Source organism: Petaurus breviceps, unplaced genomic scaffold (genome assembly GCF_028583685.1).
Source record: "Petaurus breviceps papuanus isolate PSGF00001 unplaced genomic scaffold, PetGlider_PUasm1.0 108, whole genome shotgun sequence".
Lineage (NCBI taxonomy): Eukaryota > Metazoa > Chordata > Mammalia > Diprotodontia > Petauridae > Petaurus > Petaurus breviceps.
This window is the reverse complement of record NW_027185593.1, coordinates 3,514,060-3,534,328: the sequence shown is the minus strand read 5'-3', so window position 1 is coordinate 3,534,328 and position 20,269 is coordinate 3,514,060. Positions and strand designations below refer to the sequence as shown.

Here is a 20,269-nt window from a genome sequence, read left to right as displayed (position 1 = left end):
CCAAGGTACGCGTGTCAAGACTCCCAGCCTTTTCCACGTTTGTCCCCTCAGCTGTCACTCACGGAGGGGCTGGTCCAAGGTGGGAGAGGGAGGAGGAGTCTGGAAGAGGCGTGGCCGTGATTTCTAAGTTACCAGTGAGACAAGTTTGGAGCCTGAGTGGGTGGGGCTACGCTCAACGGGGCGGGGCCTATGGAGGAGAATCCAAGGAGGGGCCTGAGCCTGTCAAGAGGGTGGAGGGAAGGGCTTTAAGTGCAGAGAGGAGGGGCCAAGGAGGTTCCGATTGGGCAGTCCAGGGGTCGCTAAGGAAACGTGGCGCGCGGCAGCTAGGGGTGGGGGGAAACCGGATTCGGCGTCCTTGGGAACCAGGCGGGTCCAGTCTAGGGGGAGGCGGAGCCAAGAGGAGGGGGCGGGGCCTACGGGAAGCGAAAGGAGGAGGGGTGAACGGCGAGAGCTGTCAGCTGACCGTGCCGCCATTTTGTCCGCCATTTGCAATCTGACTGGAGCGGGATCACTGAGGGGAGAAGCCAGCAGGCAGCAAGCCGGCGCCGGTCCTGCCGCCGCCGCCGCCCGCCCCGTGCTACTTCCACCTGGGATGTGACGGCCTCTGGCCCGGCCCCCTGCCCTTCCTACCTCCCTCGCTTCGGAGCGTCCCCGGCGGCAGGCCCAGTCCAGCGACCCCCGCCCGTCAGCCCGCTCTCTCCGCCCCGGCGCCCCCAGCCCCAGCCCCGGTCCGGCTCCGGCCGCCGCCGCCGCGATGGCGCTGAAGATGGTGAAGGGCAGCATCGACCGCATGTTCGACAAGAACTTGCAGGACCTCGTCCGCGGTATCCGGAACCACAAGGAGGACGAGGTGAGCCCAGTTCTGCGAGCCTGGCCGGGAGGCCCGGGGCCAGGGGCTGCCCCCACACCCCCAGTGGAACGGCCACGTCGGCTCCTGTCCGGCCGCCGCCTCCCTCCCGCGGCGCTCCGGCCGGTCCCCGCCCCCTGTCGCGGGGCGTCTTCCTCATCCCTCCGCCCCATTCAAGGCCCTTCTGAGACCGGGTGTGTGTGTATGTGTGTGTGAGTGTGTGGGGGGGATCACCCCGGGTACTGTGGTCTGGAATCCCCTGTCTCCCTCATTGTATAATTCAGGGCTCCTCCAGGTTCAGAACCTTTGATACATGCAATTAGTGCAACGTGCTTTTATTGAGTGCCTACTGTGTGCAGGGCGATGCTCAGAAGTGTGCTCAGGGCTGTGAAATCCTTCCCGGCCCCTCTGAACCCCACCCGCCCTTCCCCCCAGCTCCCTGAGGTCTTGGGTGGTTTCATTTCTACTCTCAGGTCTGGGGAAGAAATCGAGGCGAGCCCCGAGCTGAGCCTCATTGGGGGTGGGAGGAGACGGGGAGCCTCTGGGAAGCCCTTCTGCCCGGTCTGGTCACCTTTTCCGGAAGCGCTTTGCTGTCCATCTGGGTGCGAGACCTGTCCGCCGCTGGAGAGTTAATGAAATCAAAGTTAAAATGAGGAAGGAGACCGGGCTTGCCGCAGTAGGGCCTCGGGAAGGGAAAAATGGACATCAAAGAAGCCGAACATGGTGTCGAGAGGAAAAGAGTGCATGTGACTTCGGCCATCCCTAAACTGTGACCCAGAAGGGCCGCATTGTAAAAGTGGCTTGCACAGTTCGGGGCTCAGGAAGCATCTGTGGAATGAATGAAAAAAAAAATGGCAACCCTAAAGCAGTTTCATTGAATGTACACACGTCATTCATTTCTACCTTTTAAATTATTCCTGAAGTGTCCTTAAAAGGCAAAATAGTTTTCTGTTCTCTGGTTGACTGGTGTAAGTTTGAATATCTCCACATCTAGTCATACAGGCTGTCCTTTAATACTTCAAAAGGCTCAGATATTATCATTCTTTCATTTTGTTTGTCTCTCTTGTTAGAGTCTCATTTATGAGACGGTTACAAATGTTGATAAACTGTTAGAATCCTGCTATTGTGGTTTTGGGGAAAGGAACCAAGGATTGGTTTCAGTGGAGTTATTGTTTCTCAAGTACTGTTTGTCTGAAATCCTGTCACATTCTAAAAAAGCTCACTGTTGTCTACAGTTCATTTTCCTCTTCTTCCCCCAAATTGAGTAGAGCAAAAGACTGGTAAGGAATAGTCCATATCTGCAATAGTTTACAAGATGTGATTTGCTTTTTATGATATATGCCTATCCGAAGGCTTCTTAGGGAGGGAAAAGATAAGTAACAGGTATTTAATTTCTTTTTTTTTTTTAAAGCAATTGGGATTAAATAACTTGCTCAAGGTTACACGACCAGTTATTTTTGTATGGGTGCTAAGTATCTGAGGCTGGAACTGATCCCGGTTCTCGCCACTCCAGGGCCCGTGCTCTTACGGCACCACTTGGCCTCCCCAGGTATTTAATTTCTTTTAGGAATTATTGTTATATGTATAATTTTTACAGATAAGGTGGAAATTCCCTTGGGATATGCCACTTTGTTTCCATTTATGCCTGCTATTTCATATTTTGATGTAATTGAAAGAAAAATGGACTGAACTCAAATGAAACTGGTATTTTTTGTGGCTTAGATAGAGTCTATATTTTAAATCAATGACTGCATTATTTGTTAAGGGATCAGCTACATGATGTAACTTTAAAAGAACACTATCTTCTAACTTTGACTGAATTGAAGTTCTATAGTGGGAACATCTCTCCAGAACCCCTTAGGTGCAGCTTATCTGACATGCTTGCCAGCACTCTCCCTTGTAGGTTCCCTACTGACTCCTGCCAGTTGATTCCAGGAAACAATGCCAGCTTCTAGTGTAGTTTGAGAACTCTTCAGGAGAAAGACCTCTTGAGTACAGATTGAGCCTGGATCATCATGGCCTCTTGAAACTTAGCATGGGCAAGACAGCTAACTGAGGACAGAGGGGAAAATGCTTCAGATAGCATAGGATGTGGCTGAGCTGGGGGCTGGGGTACATCTGAGGAAAATCCTGATGGAGCACAGAGCAAGCAGTAAATGTTATTGTCTTGTGGCTGCGCTTGATACCTGTCACTGCAGTTGTAGCAGTAAGGACTTGCATCAACTCCTGTTTGTTTTGTCTACCATTGGTGAAGGAAGTTCTTTAGTAGTGTACCATCCTGTACTCCTCCAGCTTCTAAAGCAGTGGAAGAACAGGAATCTTGGAGCAGTATTGGCAGCACGGAGTCAAATATCAAATAACTGGAGGGTATCTTTGGGATCGTTTTGTTTAAGTCGGACATCGTAGGCTCTTTCCTGCTCATACATCAATTAAAGACTATGGTTTTGGGAAGCTGTTCAGTCTCTCATAAGTCTTCTCCAAGATAAACACTCAGTGTTCTAGTAAATATGAAAATTGCTTAGTTTTACAGATTCTTGAGTTGTTATTAACTCCCCATCATTAGTCTGTGTACTTTTTTACTTTTCCTAGCTATGTTAATATTTTTGAATTAGTAAAACAAAAGAGTAATGACTCCTCAGTCAAGAAATGCATATCCTGATATTTGTGACTTGATCATTCCACTTCCAGACCTAATAGTTGCTTCGTGTGATGGAATTTTTATTTCCAGGCAAACTTAATGGACAGTTAGGTATAGTGAAATTGTGAGTTGGGGGACAGGACTGAGTGAAGAAGTAAAGCATACTTATACATTGAGTGATGGACATGACTTTGGGCACCTCTAGCACTTCAGGAAAAATATTATCTTTTTTCCCCGAAATTTTTACTTTTTTATTAGAAAAAATATTGTTTGGAAACATCATTTTCAACTTTGAAATATCTCAGCTAGTTAGCTCTTGATATTAATGAGGTTAGTGTTGTAGATTCAATTTCTATGTGAGTTGATACAGTTTTGCATGGAGAAAAACTCTTATTGAAAGCCAACTTTCAATGAAAAATAGACAAGAAAATGTGGTTTTCAATTCCAAAAATGCTTATTGAAAGCCTGTTTTGTTCAAGGCCTTGGACCCCTCCATAACTAAGATAAGAAAAGTTACTTGAAACATAAGTGATAGTTCAGTGTTGTCATTTTTTTTTTAAGCTGTAGGAGAGTACATCATCTTGAAAATTTGTGGCAGTTTGTTTAACCTTTGAAAGTGGCTTAGGTTGAGTGACTCAAGCTAGTTTTGGCCATTTTTGCTTGTAATGTAAAATTGATTCAGTGGATAAAATTCTAGACCTGGAGTCAGGAAGAACTGAATTCATATCCTGCCTTAGACACTAGCCATGTGACCCTGAACATGTCTGCTTCAGTTTACTTATCTTTAAAATTGGGATAGTCAAAACACTTACCTCCCAGGGTTATTATTGGAAGGATAAAAATGAGGAGGTGGTATTTGTAAAGCACTTTGTAAATCTTATAGTACTACATAAAATGGTTATTATTGCAAAAATAACTTATGGAAAGATTGGTGCCGATATGTAGATTCTCTCCATTTAATATGAATGCTTATTATTTTGTTTGGACTTAATGACAGAATCTCAGTTGGAGAAAGTAACGTGTAGTCCAGGATGTACCCGAACAAAGCATACAGCATACTTGACAAGTAATCTTGTAAGTTTGCTTAATGACCTCTAGTCAGGTTGGCCATTTCCCTTTTGGGTAGTTTTAATTGTTAGGAATGTTTTCTTTTCATCTGTCCTAAGTATTTCTTTCTACAACTACTTCTCATTGCTCCTACTCCTCTTTAGAGTAAATCAGAGCAAGTTGAATTTATAGTAGTGGCCCTTCAAATAAATACTTAAAGACAGCTGTCCTGTTTGTCATAAATCTGATTTTCTCCCAGCTAAACACTCCCGGTTCCAGTAAATGTGAAAATTATTGAGTTTCATAGAATTTTGAGTTGTGTTACCCCCACCCTGCCCTCCACTAAATTGTGTACTTTTGGAGTTTTTCTAGCCATATTGATGCTTTTGAATTAATATAATGAAAAGAATTAAATAAGTGATTCGTGCCTGAGTTCGGACTTAACCCCTAACTAGGTGTGACTTTGGGCAAGTTATTCAACCTCTCATTCTTTGTTTCTTCTGTTCAAGCTTCAAAATTACTCCTGAACAGCCTATGCCAATGCTTTGTTTTAAAAAGATCTTTATTCATATTTTGTTTTTAGATCACCTTGAATCTCCCCCCCCCACCCCAGATGTCCTACCAGGCCACAGACAATTGTAGATTTTAAAAGTTATGTTAAGTAGCATTAAAAATAAACATCAAAGCAAACTACAAAAAAAATATTGCATTCCTTTTCATTTTCTGAAAAAAGGACATGAAAATTAATGTCTTGGCAACTATTGGGAACAAAGACTGGCTATTTACAGCACTTTTATCTTTAATTACTCTTCAGAGTTGAGGTTCTGTCATCTGTCATTGAAGGTAAGTAAGTACAGTGACAATGTTGATTCACAGCAGAACTCTTAAATTGCAGGAGATCCATGTGGTTATTTTTTAATATAAGTTTTTATTGATGTATTTTTTTATATCACCATAGTTCCTTCCAGTATCATTCCCAGTATCGCCTTTACCTTTACAGAAAACCATCCCACATAATCAATAGTATTTTTTTGAAAGACAGAAAAAAGAAGAAAAAATGAACATAACTTTTCATTGCATCTGAAAGTCTGAAAAAAAATATGTTCAAATGTACAACTCTTGTGGACCTCCCACCTCTGCAAAGGCGAGGATGGGAGTTTCTGATCATATCTCTTCTGTTGAGCCCTGCTTATTCTTTAGAATTTTGCAGCATTCACTTTTGAGTTTTTTTGGTGGTAGTTCTTTCCATTTACATTGCCATAGTTTTTGTGTGTGTGGTTTTTTTTTTTTTACTCTTCTTACTAAATTCTGTATCAGTTCATGTAGATTTTCTCATACTTAATATTTGTCATTTCTTACTTCGCTGTAATAATTCCATTGCATTTATGTTCCATAGTTTGTTGAGCCATTCCTTAATTGATGGACAGTGCTGGTAGAAATATTTTGATGTATCTCAGTACTTTTTTCTTATCAGTGACTTCCCTGTGGTATAAGTTTAGTAATGGAATTTCTGAGTCAAAGGACATGGATGTTTTAGTAACTTTATTTGCATAATTCCAAATTGCTTTCCAAAATGGTTGTGCCAATTTGCAACTCCACCAATACCCACAATTCCTTCAACATTGACTGTCTCCATCTTTTGTCATCTTTGCAAATTTGCATAGGTGTGAATGCAAAGTGTGAAATGAAACCTCAGAGGAGTTTTGATTTGCATCGCTTTTTAACAATTTGGAATATTTTTTCCTGTAGATTGTTAATAGTTTGCAATTCTTTTTTTAAGAACTGTTTATTAATATCCTTTGACCAATACTTATCGAGTTCATTTGATAATTAAAATAATTATTGATGTACTTTCTTTTGACATAACAGACATAATAATTACATAATAATATGTAATTACGTAATAATACATAACAGTAATAAAAATTGACTGTTGCATTTGACTAGAGTTTTGTTGCATTGTAGTATCTAACTTTGGATTCTTATATCAAACTTTAAATAGTGGAACAATTTTGTTGAGCTTCTTTAATTGCATTCATTCAGCAGATATTAAGTGCCTACTGTGTGCAAGTTGTAATAGAATTGTAGGAGATGCAAAAATGTGCTTGCTTTTGTGTTGGATACCAACACAGATTACCAAAATATGTAATATTATATGATAAGTGCCTAAGAGAGGTGTTAACAAATACTGTGTAAGATCTACATTACTCATATATATATTGATACTCCCTTTACTCCTCAACCTTCCAGTTTCTCAACTTTCTCATTTCCTATGGCCTGTTGGTCCACCTCACTTCATTTATGCACAGTGATGATCATACCCCACATCTTGCCACCATCCACAGAAATATCACTTCCATATTCAAGAAATATGAAGTGCCTTTATCTTATCACAGTCTATTGTCATTCCACCTTTCCTTCTGCCTTTGCAACCCCAAACCATGTTCGTTATCCTCCACATGATCTTCCAGTCCCTAATCCTCTTAGTTCTTTGCCAGGATGTTACCCCTCCACTGGCTGTACTCTCTTCTCTTTCAAATTTTGATCCCATGGTGAAGCAATTAAACTCGACACTAACTTCTTCTCTTAAGTCACTTGCCTTTTTAATTTATCTCCAGTCTTGTCCTGCCTCAACCCTGGTTCACGACCCCCATTCACTGCATTTTTTTCTACCTACATGCTGCTGAACAAAATTGGAGAAAATGAAACCTTGCTGACTTGGTCCACTACTGATTTATGTTATGTAATCCCAACTAGGCCTTCACTCCAGTGAGGCAATCTTTTTACACCTCCCTAATTGAGTCTCTGTCCCATTCACTATTGTACTTATCACAACAGCTTTTCTAAACCTTTTCTGCCCTCTCCATAGTTCCCTTCTCTCACCTTCTCTTCTTCCTCTGTACTATTTCACTTGGTGATCTCATCAGTTCCCATGGATTCAATATCTCTATGCTGATGATTCTCAAGTCTACTTATTTCATATCTCCAACTGCCTATTAGACATCTCCAACTGTACTTCCTGGAGATATCTTAAATTCAACATAAACCAAACTGTTCATTGAACTCTCAAAACTCTCTCCTTTTTTGAACTTCCCCTGTAATTGTTGAGAGCAGCATCATTTACCAGTTACCCAGGCTCATAATTTTGGTATCATCTGGACTCCTCTTCTAACCTCACCATATCCGACCTGTTGCCATGTCTTGTTGATCCTACTTTTGTGACATTTCTAGCATACACTGCACCTCACCCTCCCTCTCTCCACTGCTACTGCAACCAGCATGGTCTAGGACCTTGTCCCCTCACACTTGGAGTAGCTTGCTGGTTCATCTCCCTGCCCACTCCACTCCATCCTGTATTTAGCTGTCAAAGTGATTTTCCTAAAGAATAGGTTTGACCAGATCAATCCCTTTCACCTCCAGGATCAAAGATAAAATCCTCTGTTCAGCATCCAAAACTCTTCATATGCTTCCTCCTCCCCACTCCCACCTTTACAGTTTTCTTAAATCTTATCCTCAGGTGTTCAGCAACCCAAAGACACTGGGCTCCTTGGTGTTGCTCATGTAAGATACTCAGTCTCCCAACTCCAGGCATTTGCACAGTCTGTCTCCCAGTACCTGGAATGTTGTTTTCAGTCATATCTGATTCTTCATGATTCCATTTAGTGTTATTCTTGGCAAAGATACTGGAATGATTTGCTATTTCCTTCTTCAGCTTGTTTTATAGAGGAACTGAATTAAACAGGATTACCTGGCTTACCAGGGTCACATAAGCTGTCACATAAGTGTCTGAGACCAAATTTGCACTCAGGAAGATGAGTCTTTCTGACTTCAGTCTGGGCCCTTTATCCACTCACCACTTAGCTGTCTGCTACCTGTCTGGAATATATCCTTCCTCTAACTCTCTGCCACTTGTGCTTCCCTGGCTTCCTTCTAGTCCCAGTTAAAATCTTATTTCTGAGAAACCTTTCCTGATTCTACTTAATACTAGTGCCTTCTCTTTGTTTGTAATCTGCACTTTATTCTGTATGTATCTAGTTTTTATATAGAGTTGTTTACGTGTTTTCTCTTCCATTAGACTTCCTTGAAAGCAGGAACTTTTTTTTTTTTTACTTTTTTTGGTATCCCCAGCACTTAGCGTGGTATCTGGCACATAATTACATGTTGATTGATAGATCTGTTGTGGTGGGAAAGACATAAAGTTGCTATATTTGATCCCAGGCAAATCAGAATTATTATTTAACAGTAAGCTGTCATTCATTGTTATGAAAATTGCATCCTATCTTAGTAGTTATTTGTTAACACATTCTTTACAAAATAGAAAGGTAACAGTATTAAACTTTCAACCTTAACCTTATTAGTACCATGTATTAAACTAACCCAGTGCCTATGATAATGCCTGGTACATGGTACGAGTTTAATAGATGCTTTATAAATGAATTATTGATTTAGCATATGAATTAATCAGCTCAGACTTTGAGATGCCTCAGATACAGATTTTCTAGATTAATAATTGCCTGAAACTTTTATTTTGTAAACAAGTCAATTAGTTCATTATACACCCATTTCATACTAAGCACCGCAGTATTAGACACTCCTAGAGATAGAATAAGTTAAGGTACCTACCATAAAGGACATTTTCGTTGCCTGCTACAGAATAAACATGAATTCAATCAACAGACATTTATTAAGTACCCACTGTATTCAGGGTGCGGGAAAATAAAAAAAATAAGACTGTATAAAAAAAGATAAAGCCCCATATATACAACCTTATGGCTTGTACTTCTTAAGTATGACATGGTATTAGAATGAGGTTTCAGCACAATCAACAGAATTTGATCTATGATATCAGATTGACTTATTCCCTTGTCTGTCCCCAGTAGTCTCACTGACCTTGTTCTTCCCAGTTCTAAGTTTCCTGAGTTTTTCTGCACTATAAAAGGGTCACCTTAATCCTTGAGCACCACTTAGTGGGGTAAGTAGTGTTTGTGAGTGCACTTGTGTGCTGCCAGCAAGCCTAAAACACTAAGGAGGAATGAAGGGAGGACAGGAAGGGGAGGGGAAGAGAAAAGTGGGATTTTTGGAATTAGTTTCACCCTCAAATATGATGACTAGCTGAAAACACAAATGTTCTTCAGTTTGAAAGCCTGAAGAGAGAATTTTATAATTCTGAGACAATGTTAGGATATGGTTAAGATGACCACAAATTTCCTCACCAATCCTTGTTAACATAGATTAAAAGAAATCCTTTAGAAGGTGAAAGAGCCACATTTTAGATGAAGAAAAGGAAATATTATTTGTTTGTTGGGGGTCTTTTGTGGTTTAATGAATACTTTTCATTCTTTTTTTTTTTTAAGCAATCGGAGTTAAGTAACTTGCTCAAGGTTACACGGCCAGTTATTTCTGGGTGTGGTGCTAAGTATCTGAGCCCGGATTTGATCCCCAGGTCATCCCGACACTGGAGCCCGTGCTCTTACTCACTGAGCCACCTGGCCGCCCCTAAGCAATTGGGGTTAAGTAACTTGCTCAAGGTTACACGGCCAGCTGTTTCTGGGTGGGTGCAAAGTGTCTGAGCCCGGATTGGATCTCCAGGTCATCCCGACACTGGAGCTGGTGCTCTTACTCACTGTGCTACCTGGCCGCCCCTAATACTTTTCATTCTGCTCATGAAAATCATTAAGGATCTGGCTTTTGGACACCTCAGCGACTATACCACAAGTGTATGACTCTGCACATAGATGTATAAAGAGGAAAAGAAAGGTGAGAAAAAAGTCATTCTAGCCCAATTACAGTCTCACAAAGCTTGACCCTCTGACAGTTGCAAGTGTGTTCAGTGACCAACTTTAATGAGACAATTCTAAGAAACCAGTGCGAATATTATAGAAAGATTCTAGTAAGAGGGAGTTAAGTAGTAGAGTCCTTTGTCAAAAGAAAACAAACACACACACACATCTGGTACTTGGAACTGCCCATTCTTACTATAGGAACCAGACTTCTAATCAGGTGACTGGTGATTGACCTGGCTTAGGGGCTTTCTGGGCGTAGATCTTACATTGTCCAGATATTTATGAAGTTCCTTCTAATGAATTTAGCTTAACTCTTTTTCAGTTCTCATCATCTGATTATACTTATTTTGTCCAATGTAGAGGCCAGCCACCAGGTCTGCAATGAAAATATTGTTCATCTCCATGGAATGATGGGAAATCATTACTCTTATCCCATTATATTAGGTTAGTTGCCTGTCTGAAGGGATTCAGTCTTACAGAGACAATCTGGTTCACTTTGAGCAGGGTTGCAGACTAACCCTTCACAACCTTTACAAGTGCCCTTTGGATTGGTTACTGTGAAATTATCCCCTACCATCTGGCTTCCTACAGTAGCAGCTAATGATTTCTTATATTTCCAGTCACCCTGGTAAAAAAGGTTCTACAGTTGACACCACTGGAATAGTCTTTGAGGAAGGTCTTATACAGTTCCCTCAACTCATTAGGGTAATGTGTCTGTGGGAGTCATCAGGAGATTTGAAGTCCAAGTCATATTAATTCAGAAGTAAGTGACCTTATTAGTATAGTCAGCCTTACCAATAGAATTCTTTAGCCACTCCAGAGGATATTTATTCTCCAGGATATTAGGAGCAAAGCCACACCTCATCATCTACATTGGTAGTATTGACACCTACCTGTATTTTTGCTTAATAATATTGTTCAGGGGCGGCCAGGTGGCTCAGCGAGTAAGAGCACTGGCTGCAGTGTCGGGATGACCTGGATCAAATCTGGGCTCAGATACTTAGCACCACACCCAGAAATAATAACTGGCCGTGTAACCTTGAGCAAATTACTTAACCGCGATTGCTTTAAAAAAAAAATATTCTTCAGATTTTGGTAGACCTTGTCTCCTATGAACATGCTTTTCCTGAAATTTTCAGCTTTAAAAAGCTCCTTTATTGCTGAATTATTAGCATAGGAACAACCATTGAACATACTGAAAACTGGAACTGGAAGGATGATTTCATTGCTTGCAATGTTATCTGTATGGTGGTATAGGAAAACACCTTTCTCATGAGCTCCAACCTTACAAATAGAGACACTCCTGGTGAATAATTTGTATCAATTTACTTTTTTTGAAAAGTTATTTTTATTTATTTCATTAAATATTTCCCAGTTGCATGTAAAAAATTTTTAATGATCATTTAAAAAATTTTGAGTTCCATATTTTCTGTCCGTCCCTTCCCTTCCCCCTTCTTGAGAAAGTAATTTGATATTGATTATACATGTCAAGTCATGCAGAACATTTCCATATTAGCCAAGTTGCAAAAGAAAACACAAAATAAAACAATAAAAATAAAGTTTAAAAAAAGTTTACAGTAATCTGCATTCATAATTTATAACTTCTTTCTCTGGAAGTGGATAGCATTTTTTATCATGGGTCCTTTGGAATCAGGAATCATTGTCTTGATCAGAGAAGCTAAGTCTTTCACAATTGATGATTGTTACAATATTGCTATTACTGTGTACAGTATTCTTGTTCTGCTCACTTTGCATCAGTTCATATAAGTTTTACCAGTTTTTTCTGATACCATCTTGTTATTTCTTACTGTACAATAATATTCTGATAGTCATTTACCACAAATTAGATGTCTAGCCATTCGCCAGTTGATATTTACATTGATTTTTAGTGCCATCCCTCCTCCAGCATCAGTTCAACAATCTCCTGCTTCACAAACACTAAATTTCTTGCTAATCAGGGCCAGGTTAATAGTTTTATTGTGCTCAGCCACATTTTCTCATGTAGTGAGTCTTATTATCTCAAAGTTCTAGGGTGTCACCCTAGAAGTACGATTGGGCACAGTGGGCACAACAGCTCTGAAGGGACCTTCAGCGTAGAGATAATTTCCTCAAGAATTGAAGATATCTCTTGACTACATATTGAGAATAGATATGTTGTTAAGGCTTTGGCCAGGACTTACTTAAATAGGCTCAGAGAATAGAGGCTAAGGGAGCCGCTGATACCAAGAGAATATTTCAGTTTTGCTGGAACTTTTATTCATTTATTTAGATTCATTCATTCATTCATTCTTTATATGTTTGCAAAGCACTTTTACAAAATCCAACTCTTCATTTGGCAACCAATGCCATTGACAAAGAAAAAGGAACCCTTCTAAAAATATATAAATTTCTGCATCGACCAGAAAATATATCTCTTAATCTGTACTTCGAATATATCACCTTTTTTTTCTTTTCAGGGAGTAGCATGTTTTATTGTGAGTTGATCAAAGTTCTTAAGTCTTTCAAAATTGTTCGTCTTTACAAATTTGTTGTTATTGTGCAAATTGTTCTAGTTCTGTTTATGTCACTCTGCAGAGAAATATTGTTTTTATAAAGAGAGCATTGGTCTCCTTCTCTTCTAGTCCTTTCATTTTACAGAGAAGGAAACAGGCTTAGGGAAGGGAAATGACTTGACTGAAGTCACACAGCAAGCCAGTGAGAGAGTTATGACTGGAGCCCAGAACAAATTTGCTGAAATACCAGTGAGAAATTTAATTAAATCAGATTATCCAAGAGCATTTAAGGACAAAATTGGGAGGATAGTTTTCTGTCATCAGGTTTTCTCACACCCATTCAAGTGTTGATTCCGGGATCCTATCCTAAGGACAATGTTTCAAATTAACTGAAGGCTTTGGTCATTCTATTCCCTTCCATTAGACCTGGCTTTACTAAATAGGTCAGACTAAAACTATTCTTTGTTCTTTTCCCAAGGAAATATTGTGATGGCTTGTTTTGCCACTTACACAGTCTGCATTGAAATTATCGTAGTATATGATGGTCACAGAAACCCTTTGGGAAAAAGAGAGGGAGAAATAGAAGCAAAATGATTGTTTTTAATTAGAGATTGGGTTTTTAAAAAAATTGTTTGGGGTTTTTTTTTGAGTGAATTTCTTTTTTATTCTTGGCTTATGCTAATCAAGGTAATTGACTTTATTGGATTCTTCATACTTGCTGTCTGAGCAGGCCTTAGCCAAAGAACCAGTATAAATACATAGGAAGAGTCTTGAAAATATTTTCCCCCAAAATTACCAGTCCACTGTTTTTTTATAATATTATATCCCTTCTTTGACCCTCTAGTCTCAGAAGGGAGACAATTGTCTTAACTTTTCTTTCTTTTTACTACAGTTTCCTAATAATTGCTTTATCAATTAAACATTAAAGTTTAAAGAAAAATTAGTAGTGACAGCTACTTTTCTTTAGTCCTTGTACTAATGATTTTAATTTTGAATAATTAATGTCATTTTCCCCTCAATCTAACATTAGTCTGTGACTTTTTTTAATCTGTTGAGTTTTGATGGTTTGGAAAGTCAGTCTATATTTTGAGCACTCCGAGAACAAAAGTTATAATAATTCAAGTTATAAATTCAAGTTACAATTAAAATGTATAAAATATGTATAAATGTACAGTTATAATTTAAAGGCACCACTTTTGTTTCTGATGGAGTTGATGAAGCTGACCATGTGTCCAAGATAAGACTAGTTTAAAACAAAATTTTAATGAAAAGGTTTTTTGGTATTTATTTAGTATTTAATTTTCCCTCAGTTACATGTAAACAACAATTTTTAGCATTTGTTTTTAAAACTTTGAGTTCCAAATTATCCTTTCTCATTGAGAAGACAAGCAATTCCATATGGGTTATATATGTATAGTCATGAAAAACATATCCATAATAGTCATGTTGTAAAAGAAAACATAGAGTAAAAAAAACTCAAGAAAAATAAAGAAAGTGAAAAAAAGTTGCTTCAATCTATATTCAGACTCCATCAGTTCTTGCTCTGGGCCTGGATGGCATTTTTTATCCTTAGTCCTTCAGAGTTGTCATGGATCGTTGTATTTCTGAGAATAGCTAAGTCATTCACAGCTGATTATCTTACAATATTGCTGTTGCTTTGTACCCATTACATTTCATTTTTCATCATCCCATGTAAGTCTTTCTAGGTTTTTCTGAGAGAGTCCTGTTCATCATTTCTTATAGTATTCCATCACAATTACATACCACAACTTATTCAGCCATTTCCCACTTGATGTGCATCCCCTCAGTTTCCAGTTCTTTAGCCCCAGAAAAGAGCTACTATAAATATTTTTTGTACATATAGATCCTTTCCTTCTTTTTTTTGTTGCTTTTGGGATACAGATCTAGTAGTGGTATTGCTATGTCAAAGGGTATGCATGTTTTTAAAGCCCTCTGGGCATGGTTCCAAATTGCTCTGTAGAATTGTTTAATCAGTTCACAACTCAGACATTAATGTATCATTTTTCCCACCGTTCCCTCCAACATTTGTCATTTATCTTTTCTGTCCTATTATCTAATCTAATAGGTATGAAGTAGTACCTCAAAATTGTTTTAATTTGCATTTCTCCAATTAGTAAGTTAGAATATTTTTATGTGACTATAGATAGCTTTAATTGCTTCATCTGAAAACTGATTATATTTTCTTGATCATTTATCAATTGGGGAATGGCTCTTAATTTTAGAAATCTGACACAGAGAAACGAGATCTTTATCAGAGAAGCTTGCTTCAAAAATTTTTTTTCAGTTACTGTTGCTAGGTGTATTGCCCTCCATCCTATTCCTCCTACCTGTTCGTTCTATTCTCTCTCTTCTTTCATCCTGTCCCTCCTCAGAAGTGTTTTGCTGCTGATTACCCTTTGCCCCATTCTACTCTCCCTTCTATCACAACCCCCCCACCCCCCATCCCTTCTCTTATGCCCTTCCCTTTCCATTTTCCTGTTGGAAAAGATAGATTTCTATACCCCGTTGCCTGTTACATGTAAAAATAATTTTTAAAAAGTTTATTTAAGTTTTCAACATTCAGTTCCATATGTTTTAAATTTTCTCCTCCTCCCTCCCCAAGTCTGATATAGGCTTTACATATACATTCATCAGACAGCATGCAGTCTGATATAGGCTTTACATATACATTCCTATTCAACATTTTCACATTGTTCATGTTGTGTAGAAGAATTATAAAGAATGGGAGAAACCATGAGAAAGAAAAAAACAAAGAAGAAAATAGTCTGCTTCATTCTGCAGTCAGACTCCATAGTTCTTTCTCTGGATGTGGATGGCATTTTCCATCATGAATCCTTTGGAATTGAAAAACAATTTTTAACATTCATTTTTATAACTGAGTTCCAAATTATCACCCTTCTTCCCTCCTTACCCACCCTCATTGAGAAGGCAAGCAATTTGATATAGAGTATACATGTGTAGTCATGCAAAACACTTCCATAATAGTCATGTTGTCTCTTTATTTTTATTTTTTAATTTTTTGCTTTTTGAAGGGCAATTGGGGTTAAGTGACTTACCCAAAGTCACACAGCTAGTAAGTGTGTCAAGTGTCTGAGGTCAGATTTGAACTCAGGTCCTTCCAACTCCAGGGCCGGTGCTCTGGTCACTGCACCACCTAGTCGCCCCAAAACTATCCTAGGACTGTGCGCTTTTTTTTTTTTGCCTTTTTTTGGAGGGCAATTGGGGTTAAGTGACTTGCCCAAGATCACACAGCTAGTTTTTGTGTTAAGTGTCTGAGGCCAGATTTGAACTCAGGTTGTCCCAACTCCAGGGCCAGTGCTCTATTCGCTGCGCCACCTACCCGCCCCCATGTTGTCTCTTTTCATCCTGTCCCTCCTCAAAAGTGTTTGCTTCTGATTATCTCCTTTCCCCTTCTGCCCTCCCTTCTATCATGACTACCCCTTCTTTTATCCCTTTCCCTTCTGCTTTCCTATAGGGTAAGATATATTTCCATATCGTGTGTATCTTTATATATTTATATATATAGACACACACCCTCCAACTATCCTAATACTGAAAGGTCTCATGAGTTACAAATATCATCTTTTTATGTAGGAATATAGACAGTTTAACTTTAATAAGTCCTTTATGATTTCTCTTTTCTTTTTTACCTTTTTTATCCTTCTCTTGAGTCTTGTATTTGAAAATCAGATTTTCTATTTAGCTCTGGTTTTTTCTCAAGAATACATTAAATTCCTCTACATCATTGAATATCAATTTTTTGCCCTCATAGATTACACTCTCTTTTGCTGAGTAGGTGATTCGTGGTTTTAATCCTAGCTCCTTTGACCTTCAGAATATCATATTCCAAGCCCCCTGATCCCTTATTTAGAAGCTGCTAAATCTTGTGTTATCCTGATTGTGGTTCCACATTATTTGAATTGTTTCTTTCTGGCTGCTTGCAATATTTTCTCCTTAACCTGAGAACTCTGGAATTTGGCTGTAATATTCCTGGGAGTTTTCATTTTGGGATCTCTTTTAGGAGGTGTTTGGTGGATTCTTTCAGTTTCTATTTTTCCCTCTGGTTCTAGAATATTAGGGCAGTTTTCCTTATAATTTCTTTTTTTAATTAAAAAAATTTTTTTTAAGCAATTGGGGTTAAGTAACTTGCTCAAGGTTACATGACCAGTTATTTCTGGGTGTGGTGCTAAGTATCTGAGCCCGGATTTGATCCCCAGGTCATCCCGACACTGAAGCCAGTGCTCTTACTCGCTGAGCCACCTGGCCACCCCTAAGCAATTGGGGTTAAGTAACTTGCTCAAGGTTACATGGCCAGGTGTTTCTGGGTGGGTGCAAAGTGTCTGAGCCTGGATTTGATCCACATGTCATCCTGACACTGGCGCCGGTGCTCTTACTTGCTGTGCTACCTGGCCGCCCCTCCTTATAATTTCTTTTTTTTTTTTTAAAACAGTCGGGGTTAAGTAACTTGCTCAAGGTTACACGGCCAGTTATTATTTCTGGGTGTGGTGCTGAGTATCTGAGCCCGGATTTGATCCAGGTCATCCCGACACTGGAGCTGGTGCTCTTACTTGCTGAGCCACCTGGCCGCCCCGAAGCAATTGGGGTTAAGTAACTTGCTCAAGGTTACATGGCCAGGTGTTTCTGGGTGGGTGCTAAGTGTCTGAGCCCGGGATTCGATCTCCAGGTCTTCTCAACACTGGAGACGGTGCTCTTACTTGCTGTGCTACCTGGCCGCCCCCTCCTTATAATTTCTTGAAAGATGATGCCTAGACTCTTTTTTTGATCATGGCCTTGAGGCAGTCCAATAATTTTTAAATGATCTCTCCTGGATCTGTTTTCTAGGTCAGTTGTTTTTCCAGTGAGATATTTTACATGGTCTTCTATTTTTTTCATTCTTTTGGTTCTGTTTTGTATTCTTGATTTTTTATAGAATCATTAGCTTCCTTTTGCTACATTCTAATTTTTAAGATATTACTTTCTTCAGTGAGCTTTTGTACCTCCTTTTCCACTTGACCAATTCTGCATTTAAAGGCATTTTTCTCCTCACTGACTTTTTGGACCTCTTTAACCATTTGTTCTAGTTTAGTTTTTAAGGTGTTATTTTCTTCAGTATTTTTTTTTGGGGGGGGGTTCTTGTTTAGCAAGCTATTGACTTATTTTTCATGATTTTCTTTCATCACTCTGATTTTTCTTCCCAGTTTTTCCTCCACTTCTCTTACTTGATTTTTAAAATTCTTTTTGAACTCTTCCATGGCCTAAGACCAATTTGTATTTTTCTTGGAGGCTTTGGATGTAGGAGCTTTGACTGTTGTCTTCTTCTGAGTGTATATTTTGATCTTCCTTTTCACCAAAGTAAGATTCAATAGTCTGAGGTTTTTTCTGCTGTTCGCTCATTTTCCCAGCCTATCACTTGACTTTTTAACTGTTTGTTAATGTTGGTCTCTGTTTCCAGTGTGGACGGTATACTGTTCCAAGCTTCAAGGTTTTGTGCAGTTGTCTTTAGAGATACTTCTAGGGACCTATAAGTTTTTAGTTATTCCAAGGTTTTATGACCTAAGGAAAGATGTTTTCTCCTTTCCTGACCTGTGCTCTGGTCTGTGAGTGACCACAAGCACTCTTTTCTTCCCTGGAACTGTGAGGAGGGTTCCCTCTCTACTGCTGCCACAAAGTCTGCTATGCCAGTATTCCTCCTTGCCTGAGGACTGCCACCCAGGACTGTGACCCAGATCCAAGTATGGGAAAAGCAACAGAACCAGTCACTCCCAAGGTCTGCTCCTGGTTTATTAGCACTGGGGTTGGTCTCTGCTCCTTTCTCACCCAGGTCCAACATCCCTTTCCTACTAACCTAAGTTGTCTTTAGTATTTGTGGGATGAGAAGTCTGGAAACCAGCAAGCTGCCAGTGATTCAGTCCCCTGAAGCCTACTACCATTTTTGGGGGCCCAGTCTGTGCTAGTGTGACCTGTGTTGAACTCTGCTCCTCTCTCAGCCTGGTGCAGCAGACCTTTCCTGTCAAACTTCCAGGTTGTCTTGGGCTGGAGATTTGTTTCACTCTGTCTTTTTGTGGGTTTGGATGCTCTGGAATTTGTTTTGAGTAATTTTTTTACAGATATTTGGAGATGTTTGGGGAGAGCTGTGTCGAGTCCCTGCTTTTACTTTGCCATCTTGGCTCCTCCCCTCACAGTGCATCTATTCTAGTAGAAAAGTTTTACAATTATCCCTAGGAAATGTAAGAAAATGTTTTCGCATAAAGGTTATTTAGCTAAAAAGTGAATAATGTAGGTTTTGTGGAAAAGCCCACATTACTTTAAAAAATGTGTAGAATTGTTGCTAGTTAGAGATCAGGAATGTCAAATGGCCATCAACTTTTGCTTTCCTCGTAAGGCAATTTGTTTGAGGACAATTGAAGCCAATTTGGTTTAGTAAAATAATCTGTATTTGATGTAAGTCCCCCAATTAATTATTTGTGATTAATCAAATTCAGTGAACATATACGGCACTCATCAAGGTCCTATCTGGGAGAGATGTACAGATGAAGAAGACACAGCCTCTGTCTTCATGGAATTTATGGAGCCCTAGATAGGACATGTAAACAAAATAGTGTGGGATGTTAAGCTGTATAAAAGCTACAGAATGTTGGAGTAAGGAAGAGGGACAGGAGTCCCTGTCCTAAAGATTGATGAGGGAAGACCAGTGGCATTGGAATTAGTTCTTGAAAAATGGGTAGGTTTTCATTGCAGACAAGAGAGCATTCCAGGCCTGATGAATGTTGTTATCAAAATCATGGAGGCCAGAAAAAAAAATGGCATGTATTTAGGGAACAGTGTTTTGGCTATAGTGTAGGACAGCAATGTTGAACTCAGATAGAAATGGGGATTACTAAACTGTACATAAGGACCCCTGCAGGTCTCATATTGACTTAGTTTTAAAATGTAATATTATCTATGTTTTATTGTATTTTTATTTGTTAAATATTTCCCAGTTACTTTTTAAATCTGATTCTAACTTCAGATGAGAGTGTTTCAGACTGATTGAGGCCTTTGGGGTTTGACACCTCTGTTGTAGGCCATATAAAGAAGAATAGTATGAGGTAAAGATAGAAAGGGAGTTTGGAATCACATTTTAAAAGACTTTTAAAAAGGCCAGACTAAAGAGTTTGTACTTTGTCCAAAGGCAGTGGAGAAATTTTTGAGCTTCGGAGTGATGGGATTGGATTTAAAACAGGAATAATGCTAAGTTAGTGGGGAAAAAGGATAACTCCAGTGAAGTACAAGAAGAAATGTAATGTTATCTCTGTCCCTCATCTAATTTCAGTTGTGAATTTCCCATGTGTGCCAGGTAAAATACACTCATTTCCCTTCAGTAGAAAAGTGTTTTGTTATTTTAAGTTGCGGAATTTTATCTAGCATTAGGCGGACACTTAATGGAAAATCATAATTTCTA

At 39.3% G+C, this 20,269-nt stretch overlaps 1 protein-coding gene across 1 annotated transcript in view; it reads left to right on the top strand.

Moving 5' to 3' along the window:
- Positions 1–479: 479 nt before the first annotated feature.
- Positions 480–20,269, top strand: part of AP3D1 (adaptor related protein complex 3 subunit delta 1) — a 152,472-nt gene continuing 132,682 nt past the window's right edge. Inside the window, exon 1 of the mRNA XM_069073499.1 lies at positions 480–850. Within this exon, the coding sequence (XP_068929600.1) occupies positions 755–850 (96 nt within the window). The 5' untranslated portion in view covers positions 480–754. The remainder of the gene's footprint in view (positions 851–20,269) is intronic.